This window comes from Bos mutus, chromosome 16 (assembly GCF_027580195.1).
Source record: "Bos mutus isolate GX-2022 chromosome 16, NWIPB_WYAK_1.1, whole genome shotgun sequence".
NCBI lineage: Eukaryota > Metazoa > Chordata > Mammalia > Artiodactyla > Bovidae > Bos > Bos mutus.
Genome location: NC_091632.1, coordinates 17,499,130 through 17,515,433, shown reverse-complemented (window position 1 = coordinate 17,515,433; position 16,304 = coordinate 17,499,130). Strand labels below are relative to the sequence as shown.

At 40.3% G+C, this 16,304-nt stretch overlaps 1 protein-coding gene and 1 pseudogene across 2 annotated transcripts in view; both read right to left on the bottom strand.

Annotated features, from left to right (window-relative positions):
- Window positions 1-16,304, bottom strand: part of KCNK2 (potassium two pore domain channel subfamily K member 2) — a 252,288-nt gene that overhangs the window by 219,675 nt on the left and 16,309 nt on the right. The window contains exon 2 of one of the 2 annotated variants that reach the window (XM_005901277.2): window positions 7,548-7,746. The exons of the other annotated variant lie outside the window; for it this stretch is intronic. Within the exon in view, the coding sequence (XP_005901339.1) occupies window positions 7,548-7,581 (34 nt within the window). The 5' untranslated portion in view covers window positions 7,582-7,746. The remainder of the gene's footprint in view (window positions 1-7,547; window positions 7,747-16,304) is intronic. 2 annotated transcript variants of the gene reach the window in all.
- Window positions 13,833-15,919, bottom strand: LOC102273441 (cysteine dioxygenase type 1-like; annotated as a pseudogene).

Here is a 16,304-nt window from a genome sequence, read left to right as displayed (position 1 = left end):
CCTGTCACCTTGGGTTTCAAAAGAACAAAAACAGTATAATGGAAACAAAACACTTTGGCATCATGCTATTTAATGACCTGTAATTGCACCTCCATTAGCTCTGCTGCACCAAGTTTAATCTTAGAGGCTGTTTTCCTCACAGGAGAAAGGAGTAATAAGGATACTGCTCTCTGAGCCATTTTCTTGCAGATCAAGGTTTTCTCGAAGTTTCAATCTATTCAATTCAAAATGTGCCTAAGCCCTCAGTTCCAAAGTTTCCTCTTCAAGGCAACATTTTTCATAAAATGTCATCAACCAGAAGTATTATACAGAACATGTGGCAATAAGCTTTTAAATGAAAAGAAAATTAAGAACTGAGCTAACACAATATTGTACAAAAAGGGTTGCTGCTAAGAAAAAATCAATGCGTTTCATTTCAAAATCACCTAGTGGATAACTTGTGTAAGATATATGGACCTTGCTGCTCTATAGTTTTCTGGTTTTCTCATGTATCTGTAAATTGTGGTTCTTGCTGGCTAAAATCTTCAGTCACACCAAGAAAGACTTCTGGTTATTAGACACAAATCAACAGATATAACCATAACCTGAATCTCTGTATCTATGCCTATAGGATGTAGTTTATCAACCTTTGAACCTTTGTATATATGCATATATATACATATATATGCTTTTTTGTTTATATAGCATATAAATGGAAAACTATAAGATATATAAATTGTCCAGATCCATGTCATTTTAGATAAGGAAGATGGCCAAGAGTGTCGACTGTGGCCTTGACTCCTTTGTAAAACAAAGAGCATGTCTCAGCCACTTTACTCTCTAGAAGTGTCTAGGATATACTGATAGTAGAGGATACAGAGAATTCCATCAACACAGGTTTTCTGCATGCCTAACTAGGGTTGAACCTAGTTGTAGGATCTCTTTTTGTGGGCCTGATTGGTTGGGTCTTCATAGAAGGCACAAAACAAGGTAAATTTTAATTACTGCTCAAGTTTAAGGGTCCTTTTAAGGTATGAGATAAGCAAATGAGTCTCATACTTCTAGATAAAAATCAGAGATAGTCATAAAACCATCAAATATACTTCTAGATAAAAATCAGAGATAGTCATAAAACCATTAGATAAATTATACTAGGTGAAAAATCTTATTTCATATTTAATCTCCTCCTTAGACAATTCATGAACTCCTTATTGCCAAATTCAGACTTAAATTGAAAAAAGTGTGGAAAACCACTAGACTATTCAGGTACGACCTAATTCAAATCCCTTATGATTATACACTGGAAGTGAGAAATAGATTAAAGGGACTAGGTCTGATAGATAGAGTGCCTGATGAACTATGGATTGGAAGTTCATGACATTGTACAGGAGACAGGGATCAAGACCATCCCCATGGAAAAGAAATGAAAAAAAGCAAAATGGCTGTCTGGGGAGGCCTTACAAATAGCTGCAAAAAGAAGAGAAGTGAAAAGCAAAGGAGAAAAGGAAAGATATAAGCATCTGAATGCAGAGTTCCAAAGAATAGCAAGAAGAGATAAGAAAGCCTTCCTCAGCTATCAATGCAAAGAAATAGAGGAAAACAACAGAATGGGAAAGACTAGAGATCTCTTCAAGAAAATTAGAGATATCAAAGGGACATTTCATGCAAAGATGAGCTCAATAAAGGACAGAAATGGTATGGACCTAGCAGAAGCAGAAGATATTAAGAAGAGGTGGCAAGAATACACAAAAGAACTGCACAAAAAAGATCTTCATGATCCAGATAATCACGATGGTGTGATCTAGAGCCAGACATCCTGGAATGTGAAGTCAAGTGGGCCTTAGAAAGCATCACTATGAACAAAGCTAGTGGAGGTGATGGAATTCTAGTTGAGCTATTTCAAATCCTGAAAGATGATGTTCTGAAAGTGTTGCACTCAATATTCCAGCAAATTTGGAAAACTCAGCAGTGGCCACAGGACTGGAAAAGGTCAGTTTCCATTCCAGTCTCAAAGAAAGGCAATGCCAAAGAATGCTCAAACTACTGCACAACTGCACTCATCTCAAACGCTAGTAAAGTAATGCTCAAAATTCTCCAAGCCAGGGTTCAGCAGTACGTGAACCATGAACTTCCAGATGTTCAAGTTGGTTTTAGAAAAGGCAGAGGAACCAGAGATCAAATTGCCAACATCCGCTGGATCATCAAAAAAGCAAGAGAGTTCCAGAAAAACATCTATTTCTGCTTTATTGACTATGCCAAAGCCTTTGACCGTGTGGATCACAATAAACTGGGGAAAATTCTGAAAGAGATGGGAATACCAGACCACCTGACCTGCCTCTTGAGAAACCTATATGCAGGTCAGGAAGCAACAGTTAGAACTGGACATGGAACAACAGACTGGTTCCAAATAGGAAAAGGAGTACGTCAAGGCTGTATATTGTCACCCTGCTTATTTAACTTCTATGCAGAGTACATCATGAGAAACGCTGGGCTGGAAGAAGCACAAGCTGGAATCAAGATTGCCAGGAGAAATATCAGTAACCTCAGATATGCAGATGACACCACCCTTATAGCAGAAAGTGAAGAGAAACTAAAAAACCTCTTGATGAAAGTGAAAGAGGAGAGTGAAAAAGTTGGCTTAAAGCTCAACATTCAGAAAACAAAGATCATGGCATCTGGTCCCATCACTTCATGGGAAATAGATGGGGAAACAGTGGAAACAGTGTCAGACTTTATTTTGGGGGGCTCCAAAATCACTGCAGATGGTGATTGCAGCCATGAAATTAAAAGACACTTACTCCTTGGAAGGAAAGTTATGACCAACCTAGATAGCATATTCAAAAGCAGAGACATTACTTTGCCCACAAAGGTCCATCTACTCAAGGCTATGGTTTTTCCAGTGGTCATGTACAGATGTGAGATTGGACTGTGAAGAAAGCTGAGCACCAAAGAATTGATGCTTTTGAACTGTGGTGTTGGAGAAGACTCTTGAGAGTCCCTTGGACTGCAAGGAGATCCAACCAGTCCATTCTAAAGGAGATCAGCCCTGGGATTTCTTTGGAAGGACTGATGCTAAAGCTGAAACTCCAGTACTTTGGCCACCTCATGCAAAGAGTTGACTCATTGGAAAAGACTCTGATGCTGGGAGGGATTTGGGGGCAGGAGGAGAAGGGGACGACAGAGGATGAGATGGCTGGATGGCATCACTGACTGGATGGACATAAGTCTAAGTCAACTCCAGGAGTTGGTGATGGACAGGGAGGCCTGGCGTGCTGCAATTCATGGGGTCGCAAAGAGATGGACGTGACTGAGTGACTGAACTGAACTTGGAGAATTCTGCCTAATCTCTGCCCTATTATTCATATTATGCAGTAAATAATGTAAATAGCACCCTCTCTGCTTCAAAGATGAGAAAATAATGAAATTATATGTGTAGAAACATTTTTAAAAGAAAATGGCACTAGACAGATGCAAGATAATATTTTTTTTAATAGCTACTAATGGCACTCTCCTTAATACATAGCAACTCTCTATATGGGCTTCTCAGGTGGTACAGCTGGTTAAGAATCCACCTGCCAATGCAGGAGACTCAAGAGACACGGGTTCGATCCCTGGGCCAGGAAGATCCTCAGAAGTAGGTAGTGACAACCCACCCCAGTAATCTTGCCCGAAGAATCCCATGGACAGAGGAGCGTGGGGGGCTACAGTCCATGGCGTTGCAGTCAGACACAACGGAACATGTCCACACACACTCGCAACTTTCCAGATAATAAATCTATCAGCTAGATTGTTACTTCATATCTGTGTAAACATTGCTTAAGCTAGTTTAAGCAGTAGTATAAGAATGATGGTTCTGCCAAGTGCTTTGCGCTTATGCCAGTAACAAATGGACACAAATTATATCATCAAAATATACCATCCCCTTAAAACCTGGACTTTTGTAGACACCATAGGAAGATGTCATAGGAAAAGTTTTGAAGATGAACATTTTATGTCCTTAAACTCTCCAAAACCGTTTCTCCTGAGAATGACCTTGTTGGCTATGGTGGGTTTCCTAAAGTGGTTAAAAACAGGAAAGAGGAAATTCATTAGCCAAGGCCAACCTGGTATTTACAGTATCTTAGTCATTGAAGACTGTAGAACAGTCTTTCAAATTAATTTAGACCACCTAACACCTCAAAATCAGTCCTGAATATTCATTGGAAGGACTGATGCTGAAGCAGAAACTCTAATACTTTGGCCACCTGATGCAAAGAACTGACTCATTTGAAAAGACCCTGATGCTGGGAAAGATTGAAGCCGGGATGAGAAGGGGATGACAGGAGGATGAGATGGTTGGATGGCATTACCAGTTCGATGGACATAAGTCTGAGTAAACTCTGGGAGTTGGTGATGGACAGGAAAGTCTGGCGTGCTGCAGTTCATGGGGTTGCAAAGAGTCAGACACAACTGCGCGACTGAACTGAACTGAACACATCAAAAAAATCACAAAAACCCTTTTTTACTTTCAAATCATACATTCCGATTGCCTTATTCTTTTACTACACTTGTAATAGATTTGCTTTACAATTTTTTTTATGAGGAGCCCACTAGGTGGAGAATAGATATTTCTACTGAGTTGCATCTTCAAATAGCATTTTAACGCAAGCAAGGAATTTAGGTTATTTTAAAAATCTAAGGTGTCCTATGGATGGAGGAGCCCGGTAGGCTGCAGTCCTTGCGGTCACTAAGAGTTGGACACGACTGAGCGACTTCATTTTCACTTTTCACTTTCATGCATTGGAGAAGGAAATGGCAACCCACTCCAGTGTTCTTGCCTGGAGAATCCCAGGAACTGGGGAGCCTGGTGGGCTGCTGTCTATGAGGTCGCACAGAATTGAACACGACTGAAGTGACTTAGCAGAGCAGAAGGCGTCCCGGGTAGCGCTAGTGGTAAAGATCCTGCTTGCCAATGCAGAAGATGTAAGAGAGACTGGTTCCATTCCTGGATGGGGAAGATCCCCTGGAGGAGCACATGGCAATCCACTCCAGTATTCTTGCCTGGAGAATCCTACAGACCAGTGGAACCTGGAAGACTGCAGGTCATAGGATTGCACAGAGTCGGAACTTGACCGAAGCGACTTTGCATCACGCAGGCAAATGCCTAGAATTACTAGAATGAGAAAACTAGAAAGGTTTCCAAAGCTCATGTAGTTTAACCATCTTACCAGGCCAAGCAGTTGACATAAATTATCTCACTTAATCTTTACAATAAATCTAAAAGGGAATAGTTATTAACCCCATTTTCTGTATGGGAAACCAGACATTTAGAGTATATGTAATTTGCTCAAGGTCACACAGTTTATAAATGAGAAATTTGGAATTCCGGTGCACATTTGTCTGATTCAAAATGTTTTCTTTTCCCTCCACGTTAAACCTCCTCATCTACCAGCAGTAGGAGTGGCAAGGAGTTTATTCCTCCTAATACACCAAATCTTAAACTGTTCGGCAATAGGTATTTCTGGTGTCAAACAACTAACTAGGAAAGATTATACTATGCCATAAAAATTCAAATTATTATTTGTTATCAATAACTATATTCTGATCAGTACTGGCGGGGGCGGGGGGAAGGACACATACTAAACCTACATTTTCCTTTTGAAGATAATCCTCAAAATCCGTCTACCATACACTGGCTTTCAGATTAGAATCAGATCCCTTTCTGTTCCTTAAAAAATGAAGGCTTAAGACTCCTCCAATGTTGTATCATTTCTTGACTGACGTCTCAGAATCCTGCCTAATAAATCAGGATGAATTTAATGTGAAAAAGTGCTCACGCAGACAATATCAGCCTATCAGCCAACCTTTTAATTCTTAAAAGAACTTCTAAATGATTCCTATAGAATATCTTGTTCTAATTATAGTTACATTCTGATAGATATGCCTGGATAAATTACTTATAAAATACATAGAAAGTAGGAGACTAAACCGAACAGTTATTGGGATAATATAAGCTTATCTAAAATGTTATATATGATTATTCAAAAATCTTTTACCTTGATGACAGTTGTTGCTTAGTTACAGCTTCCATCATCTCCTACTCAAAGATTCCCATCACTTCTAATAAGACATAACAAAATCACACCTATAGCATTCTTATTTCCTACTTGTGATAGTAGAAGGACATGTGTTTAGTTTGATAAGTATAGCAAGTGACCTAGGAAAAAATTGAGGTCCTAGAACAGTGTTATCTGGCATTTTATGAGACAGAGATGGCATCTATAATGAGTTTCCATTACCTCTCCAGCTCTCTCCCACTCTATGGCTTTCTCCATATTTTCTGCTTCTCTTCTTTCATTCCAGAAACACTTGGCTTGACTCCAAGAATCTCTTCATCTACTCACCTCTCAGTTTATTTTCATGTCCCTTACACATCTCCGCATTTGAGGATTTGGCCATTGTCCTGACCTACCCATTAATCCTCAGCAGAGGGGGCTCCAAAATTGCTAATTCCAAGTCTCAATGCCACAAACTAGCTCCTGGAAATCACAAACTAATTGGAACTAAACTGATATTTTATATACTGAATTGCTCCAGAAGCATTATGATACCCCTTCAGATAAACAATGTTACACAAACAACCAGGAAGAGAAATCCATTCAAAATTTGATTTTTAAAGCAATTCCTTATTGAAAACAGCAAAACAATGTAACACCATTATTCTACAGTTCTTTGTTATGCAATTTAATCACACATTCATGGGTAAGTTCATAAAGTGAAATCTCGATATGAAATGACTATTGTACAATCAGGATACTTGTTCTATTACCCAACATCAGCCTATACTCAACATGCAACAACTAGCAAGTATGTTCTCTATGCCAGGCACTAAATATGGACTTAGCTCTATTTAATAATTATGCTATTGATGGTCTTGATTCCAAGACCATAACAATATTCATATGGAGTTAGAAGTCTTATACAGAGAAATCTAAATGATTTTCAGAATTACTTACCAATATATTATGGAAATGTAAATATTTTTAAATGCCTTAGTTCTCAAGTTTAAAACTATCATACCTCTTCTTCCCCATTTTCAAAATTCTGACACACCTCTTCCCCCTGCTGTATATAAATAAGATTCACTAAGGAAAGAACTAATATTCTCTCTAAGCAAATTACAAATAATGTGTCAAACTATTTATGAAAAAACACAATTGCAGGATTAAACATAACATGAAACCAAAGTAAATATCATTTAAATAACTGGAATCCAAATGTCAGGGGATTTATAGATACAAATATTGATCAGTTTTACATTGCCAGAGTAATACATCACACATTGAAAGCCTGATATTACATGCCTATTGTATAAAACATGCCCATGTCAACTTGCAATTTATTTGAGTTGCAAGGTCATGGAAAAAATTCCAGTAACTAATCCTCTGTTGGAATCACCCAATGAGTTTAATTATAGACTTGACTATAATGAAGACTCCTTACATCAAGTACTTGCTTGGAAATCTAACTCCACATACTCTAGAAATTTTGAAAATATTTAGATACTTGATGATCACAAAAATACTTACAGCAGAAGTTCCTTTTTGCTCGTGGGTTCATCATTTGGGGATGTTTTCATCAGGAGTCATGATGCTTTTGATCTTTAATGCCGTTCTTCCTCCAGGGTCTCTTGTCCGTAATTTCCCAAACAGAGTCACTTGTACTAACAAGACATCGTCCCATACTGTTTCCTTTTTGTGTGTGAATGTTACCCTGTAGATCGATTTCCTGTCCAGAAACACTCAAAAGTGAACAAACGCTGCTGTATGCAAGTGAAAGTGTGCTACTCAAACACTGTTTTTGCGGTTTGGTTCAGGAAGAAATTCCCTCATTGAAAGGAGGAACTATATCACAGTTGTCCCAGAGAACTTAAAAGGCAGAAGTTTCTTCCTTATGAATGAGCATATCCAAACTGCCAGAGTCATTTACTCGCATTAGTCTGTGGCTCAAGTACTACTGCACCCAAAGCATCGGGTACTGTGTGCAGCCTAAAGACACTCCCAACTGCCACAGTAATAATATCCCAACTATATTTTAAAATCAGGCTTAGTATGCTTTGAAGTACATAATGTTTTCCATTCCCGAAAGGACAAAGAGATCTACATTGTCAAAGTTTATTTTTAAGCTCATGTGCTTGCTAAGTGCAGTGGCGAGCAGGCTTTCCGTGCCTGTAGTACCATAGCTGGAACCTATTAATGCAAACAGATGAATCGTTGGCTTGGTTCCACATGGGCTTTTATTTCCTTTTTTTTAAAAAAAAAAAACCCTTATCTAAATTGTGCTGATTATAATTTCTTAAATCAAGAATGCTATCACTTTTCTGAGCTTGCTTGTTTGAATGTGATCAGTACAGAAGCAATGCAAGCCAGGCAAATAAGAGGAAGGTTTCCAATAGCTTTTGCAGAGATAAGAAAGTTAGTAATTAGAGGCAGCTCCTGTTTCTGGAGTAAGTTTGAGGGGCATTTGGAGACAATAAAAATGACAACAAATTTTAAATAAAGAAACCAAAGATAAAAAATGAAAGCCAGAGTGAGAGAGAGGAGAGAAGAGGAGAGGTGAGGAGAGAGAGCAAGCCAAAGCCAGAGTGAGAGAGAGAGACGGGGGGGCTTTGACCATTAACAATAATTCTTCACATATTTTCTTATTGTTGGGAAAGCAAATTGCTCTGGTTTGTATAACCCCCTACCAGTCTGCTCAACCCACCAACATTAGCCCGCATGTCATCTAATACCAGACTAAGACTTGTGGAAACACATTACTGCTGTATTAGAGCCATAACAAAATACAGCTGAGCAGTGAGCATAAGGCGCTACGGTGACCCTGAGGTAATACAACCCGTGTTATGGAATTTCTAGCCCAAATTTTAAACATCTGGTTTTGATATGATAATAAATGTGATAATGTACATTAAATACCAGTATTCAGGTAACCTAATCTTTCCATCTGACTAAAACAATGCACGCTTTTCAAATCATGTGGGAGTGAGAGAAACTGGGCAGACACACATTTATACCTGCATATACCAAAACAACCCTCGCCAGGCACAAACTTACGTGTACACATAAGCGGCAAGAGCACATAACCTGACTTCATTCAGAACTGAGTGAGTTGCCACTGAATCCTTTCCATGCTCTCTTTTCTGGATGTCTCTTTGCACAGTTGCACTAACTGGTAGGAGACTTGGCTGAGAGAGAGGGGAATGGAAAGGGAAGGTGAAAAATAATAATGCTAACTGGACCAGACAGAGACGTGACCCCTGACCTTTGCTTCATTAGTACCATCTCATGCTACGATCTGATGAAGTACCCAGTCACTGGCAACTTGAAAAATAAACTAATCAGATTATCCTTATCCTGTTTTAACTTTGTGGGAAAGAATTTCTGTATTTCAAATCCAAATATTACCGTATTATTAGATGTCACATAATTCAGAGCTGTAAATGGTTTTAGAGTCTAGAAGTTAAGATTTCTTTAAATTAGCATCTTAGAATTAGACCAGTGGATGAAAAAGTCCTAAGTCATGAACATTTGCTGACCTTATATATTTGCAAATGAGCAGGCTGATGAAGTGACCCAAGGATGGAGAAGGTGAAAGCTACTGGTGAAAGTCGTGTTGGGAGTGACGAATGGTTGGTTAATGTGGGATTGAGAGATAAGTAAGTGGTTAATGATGGTTGATGGTTTGTTTCCTCCTGATGCACAAAGTTCCGTGATTCAGGTGAATGGTATTTGAAGGAATTGGCACAAAATAAAAACCTCAAATGCTCTTTCTTGGTTTGAGCCAAACCCAAACCTTTTCAAAGGCGTGAAAACACGCAGCCACACTGGTTTGGTTTTCCGTTGCTGGGCCACCCTTCTGCCTGGTGCTGGCCAGCACCACGCAGAAGTCTTGCGACATGAGCCATTTGCACGGAATTTTAAATTCTGCCAAAAAAAAAAAAGAGGGATTGGAAATTTCATGAGAATGGTTATTCTTAGGAGATTTCCATCCAAGATTCCTAACTTGTGTGGCTCCGATAAGCATCTAAAAGGCACTGCCAAACCTTCTGAGGTCACTGATGCATTTATTTTCAATCACATTTCTGCATAGAGACCTCAAAGTAACAGTGAATGCAATTTTTTGTTTTGAAATATTTTCTGTATGCCAGCCCATGATCCCCGTACCTATGTGGAAATGGGTTTGGAACGCCATTTGCAACACAAACATTGGGTTTGAATGTCCCTAGAACATGTTCAATTTTTAGATGAGACATGTTCACATTCTCCCAAATGAAAACAACCTACCCCAAAGGAACCCTTCAATTAAATTACTTTACTTCTGAGAACTTCAGAATATTATAAGAATATTTTCCTGGCATACTGTTACATGTATAGCTACCCAAGCTCTTCCTATAGGTTCGTTTCCTTGAGAAGACTATATGGTAAGTACAACCGACATCTCACTAACTGGGACACTGTATCAATTAGTCATTGCTATGTAACACATCTACTCCAAAAGTCAATGGCTTAAAATAATAAACATTTATTATTGTTGACTATTTTACAGGTCAGCATGATCATTCTGGTCATATCTGGGCAAGAGCTGCATGTCAAGTAGGTGACTCTGTGATCTTTATTATGTTTGGGAGGTTAGCTCTTTGCAAGCTGATCTAGAATAGACTCATAGAACTCAATAGCTGGGAAAACTGAACTCTTGTGTCTTCACTTGTACCTGTTTTTCATAATCCTTCAATAAGTGAGCTCAGGAACTCTCTGGCCAGCTGACATATGTTCTCCAGTCAATCAAAACAAGAGCGGAAGTGTAAATGAACATGTGCATTTTAACGTCTCTATTTGGGTCAACTTGCCGAGCCCAGAGTCAGTGTGTGTTTTTGGAGGTGGCAGAGATTCAGTACCAAAAGATGTGAATACAGAGGCGTGGAAAGCTGGGGCCATTCATACAACCTTTCTACCACAGGCATACCGAAAATAAGAAGTCAGTCATATTCAGTCACTTGGATGAATCCACAACAATTTCGGCTTTCTAGGTGCCTCAGGGGTAAAGGCTCTGCTTGCCAATGGAGGAACCTCAGGAGATGTGGGTTTGATCCTTGGATCTGCAAGATCCACTAGAGGAGGAAATGGCAACCCACTCCAGTATTCTTGCCAGGACAATCCCATGAACAGTAGTCTACAGGGTTGCAAAGTGTTGGACACGACTGAGTGAGCACACGCATGCAACATTGGGATGCACCAACCTGTGAGACTAGAATAGCTTTCAGTACCAAGAGAGAGGATGAAAACCAAATCCCAAACTGAAGTGGGTGGAAAGTGCGCTCAGAATGCACAGGCAACGCCCCAAAATGGCGCCCGTGAGAGAGACGAAGTTGGCGGGACGGCCAAAGACGGCAACGAGGAACGCGTGAGAGCCAGAGGAAGCCACCAACCACGCGGAACCAAGCTAGCAAGCACGAACAGTTACAAAGATGAACACTCGGGGGAAATCTCTCTGGATTAATTTCCTTCAAGGTGGTTGTTTGAGGAGGAGAACAGTTACAGATGTGATCATCTACAGGAGACAATGAAGTTTATTCAACAGAATAGTCATGAAAATGAGGTAACAGAAGAGCACCAGTGTCAAGGGCACACTTGCTACACTTATCTCCAGCCAGTATCAGCTGTGAACGATTGAGCACTTAGTATGGCCAGAGAGTAAAATTTTACAATAATTTTTTCCTAATTTTGAAAATATTTTGAAAAACATCAGTAGCCATGATTTGCCTACAGGTCTGAAACTCTAGATGTAGAGGTTTCATTTCTGTTAGAGATTGCTCCATAGAAATGGAGTATATATATATTTAACATTAACAAATTATAAGTGATTTGCCACCAGAATATAAATAATGTAAAAACTGTGAGATCGTCCTAGAGTATCAAACACATAGTTAAGAGGTTCCTAAAGATATTTTTGGCTTTCCCTGGTGGCTCAGTGGTAAAGAATCCACCTGCAATGTAGGAGATGCAGGTTCAATTCCTGGGTCAGGAAGATCCTCTAGAGAAGGAAATGGCAACCCACTCCAGTATTCTTGTCTGGGAAATCCCATGGTCAGAGGAACGTGGCAGGCTACATTCTGTGGGGTCGCAAGACTTAGATACGATTTAGCAAAAAAACCACCAACCACCACAAAGACATTTTTATCTCCTGAAAGCTTTTGCATTTCAAGAGTTTGCATTTTTGTGTTCTTTATCTAGAATTCTAATGGGTACTTCTAGAATCCCACACCAAAGTTGCTGCTAAGTTGCTTCAATCGTGTGTCTGACTCTGTGTGACCCCATAGACAGCAGCCCATGAGGCTGCCTTGTCCCTGGGATTCTCCAGGCAAGAACACTGGAGTGCGGTGCCATTGCCTTCTCCAATGCATGAAAGTGAAAAGTGAAAGTGAAGTTGCTTAGTCGTGTCCGACTCTTAGCGACCCCATGGACTGTAGCCCACCAGGCTCCTCCATCCATGGTATTTTCCAGGCAAGAGTACTGGAGTGGGGTGTCATTGCCTTCTCCCACCCCAAAGTTAATTGCCCCTTATTTTTATCTTTAAATCCATTTTATTAAAATTATTTGGCAATTCTGGCAGCAGTACAAATTTTGACCACTGGACACAAAATAGACATGAGTTTCTAATTTTGGTTTGTTGTGGGTTTGGGTACATGTAGTTTTCTAAATCTTTTGCCCTTCATTTCATTACCAAATGGCAATGTGCCTTAAGTTTCTCTATCTACAATACTCTATTATTTAAAGAACAGGTATTTGTAAAATAATATTTGGAAAACTAAAATGCACAGATGTAAAGAATTCTCTTCAAATATTAACAACATACAAAGTATATTGAAGACATCTACATTTAGTCCTTCAAGTAACTAGACAGGTGGTTTGGTGTCTTGTATTACATTTATTTATTTCTAATTACAATTCAGAGAAAGTGTTTCCAAAAACTATGAAAACCTTCATTGACATTCACAGTATGGTTCCAGTGGGTTTTGAGTAAAAGCAGTGTTGCACCTGATTTAGTATTTTAAAATCACAAGCCTTTTTATCTTTAGTGGGATTTTTTTCTTCTATAGCAGCTTAGGGCACTATTTGCTTACTTAATGCCTTATAATTAACATCTGTTTTATAGTATTAATGATCTAAGCATTGGCCTTGTAAAGTATATTCGTTCAGTTCAGTTCAGTCGCTCAGTCGTGTCCAACTCTTTGCGACCCCATGAATCGCAGCACACCAGGCCTGCCTGTCCATCACCAACTCCCAGAGTTCATCCAAACTCTTGTCCATCGAGTAGGTGATGCCATCCAGCCATCTCATCCTCTGTCGTTCCCTTCTCCTCCTGCCCCTAATCCCTCCCAGCATCAGAGTCTTTTCCAATGAGTCAACTCTTCGCATGAGGTGGCCAAATATTGGAGTTTCAGCTTTAGCATCAGTCCTTCCAAAGAACACCCAGGGCTGATCTCCTTTAGAATGGACTGGTTGGATCTCCTTGCAGTCCAAGGGACTCCCAAGAGTCTTCTCCAACACCACAGTTCAAAAGCATCAATTCTTCAGTGCTCAGCTTTCTTCACAGTCCAACTCTCACATCCATACATGACCACTGGAAAAACCATAGCCTTGACCAGACGGACCTTTGTTGGCAAAGTATTGTCTCTGCTTTTGAATATGCTATCTAGGTTGGTCATAACTTTCCTTCCAAGGAGTAGTATACTGGACAGCCAATGGTGGGAGACCTTTTCCAAGGCAAAACTTTTCCTGGAACTTAAAGTAAGATCTCTGAGGGTTTGGTGTTCCTTAGTTATCCTCCAGTGGTCCTGAAGTTGCAAGTGGAGTCCTGATTCCAGAGTTGCTATGGTATGTCAGGGTGACTGTTTTACATCCTGTTCTTTGATCAAAGGCATCAGTTCAGTTCAGTCGCTCAGTCATGTCCGACTCTTTGCAGCCCCATGAATTGCAGCACACCAGGCCTCCCTGTCCATCACCAACTCCCGGAGTTCACCCAAACTCATGTCCATCGAGTCGGTGAGGTGAACTGTTCAAGTGAAGGCTCAGGGCAGGTTCTGTATGGCTGATATTCTGTACTCGATGTAAGCCAATGGAATCGTTGATGTAGACACACAGGTTTTCCCTCAAGATTCGTTAAAACTTCTTGATTTGAAGTTTGAAGAATAATGTCTCTTTTGGATTTCCCTGCAGCATATTCAGAAAGCCGTGGGAATCGGTGCGATCATGGATACTGTTGCCATGTCTTTCCCCCATAGAATCATGAGATTAAATTTTCCATTTCCGGATTCTCCAGGTTTCAGGTACACTTGTACTGGTCTAACTTGGCACACACTGCCCACTCAGCGGGGTTTGCTCTCATAGGCTTCCAAGACTGCCCGCATGTCCTCCACACTGACCTGCTCACCTGCGAAGTGCTGGCATGGGATGCCGATCAGATTGGCCTGGGCAGGGCATGTGGCTTTAGCACCTCAGTCTGCCTGCTCCATCGCTTGCCAAACTGTCTCTCTGCTGGGCTGCAATGGGAGAGCTGAGCGAGCTAAGGAGGGGGTAGGGAGGGCAGTGTCCCTAGCTGCTAGCTAGACAGTTACACACAGACCCAAAAGCCCTAGATGCCCGAGTGCCACAGTATGACATCCACTGTGGTAGATCTGGGTATGCACTGCGCACACATATAGGGACCAAACCTGCCCCTTAGGTATTTTTAAAATCAACTTGCTCATGACACTTTACTACATAAAGACTTTCTGTTTATAAAAGTATTGGTCTAATATTTTGAACCCTTACCTTGTTGATTTCTAGAACACATGTTTTCGATCTCTTCCTACAGTACCTAGGAAATACATATAAATTAAGCACTTATAATTCTCAGCCTTGTTTATCTGAAAGATTGTTACTCACACTGCCATTTTTTTGAATTCCAAGTTTATTGATTCAGCTTCTCCACTTGTATTGTTGGCTTCCTACCTCTTTTTGTTTACAGGCAGCCTAGGGGGAAGCTGTTTAAAATCCAAAGATCTATTTCTTCTCTGTGAGATAGCTCTTACTACGCATCCAATTCTTGGCATTGTTTGGAAGACTATCCTGTCTATTTCAAGACAAATTTTTACTGCAAGTGGTTAATCCAAGGGGTGAAAGAGAGGATGACAGATAAAGATGGTTTTCTTTAGCTTCCTAAGCCAAGTCTCCCAAATAAATCTTCATTCCTCTGTTTTCAGACTTTTAACTTGGATCTCAGGAAATATAAACACCCATTCCAAAGTTTGGCATATTTTCATATTGTATTCTGTACAAGCTTATACATACTTCTTTCTCTTTCTTTAGTGCAGAGATTTGAGGATGCATTATATATTATGCTGGTACTACTGCTGCCTCTGAGATTGACTAGCTGATATTATATTCTCACATTTTATCCTCCTATCTATATTCTCTTGACTTCACCTGACTCCCAGGCCCTCAGCAACTTCCTCCATCCAGTTTCTGACCCTGAGAGCTACTTGTGGGTTTGATGTGTGATTTTATACCTGAGGCCAAACAAGCAAAAATATATGGAGCCCCTGGTTCCTTTCACCATTTCTAGAAGCACGCATAGAGTGTGATGGCGTTACGACCTATGATAATTTATTTCGTTTTACTATTCCATATAAAATTCCACTCCAAGCGTTGCATAGAGTGTGATGGCTTCCCCAAAGCTGCTGAAGGGACCAGGTGACAGAACTTTCTAAGTGTATGTGAATCAACTCTCACGAGTCCAACTGTGACCAACAAGAAACAGAAGATGAAAGAGAGCCCAGCTGATGGCACGGCTACGTCTCACTGCGGCTCTTTGTGACGCAGTGGTCACTATGACAACACGTCAGCTTGGATGTGCTTCCCATTGTTCACTGCTGCACTTGCCCTTTTCTTCACTCTTGTTAACTTGGAATTCTTTTTTTTTTTTAATATTTATTTATTCATTTATTTGGGGCTGCATTGGGTCTTAGCTTAGGTGCATGAGCTGCAGAACACGTGGGCTCTGAAGACTGTGGAATGCGGGCTATCTAGTGGGGGTATGTGAGCTCAACAGTTGTGGTGCATGGGCTCAGCTGCCTCAAGGCATGTGAGAATGTAAGTTCCCTGACCAGGACTTGAACCTGCATCCCTTGCATTGGAAGGCAGATTCTTAACCACTGGACCACCAAGGAAGTCCTTACCCTGGAGTCCTCTTTCCAAAAACACATTAGTACCACAGCCTTTTGTTACATTCAGTTTTCAAGGGAATCC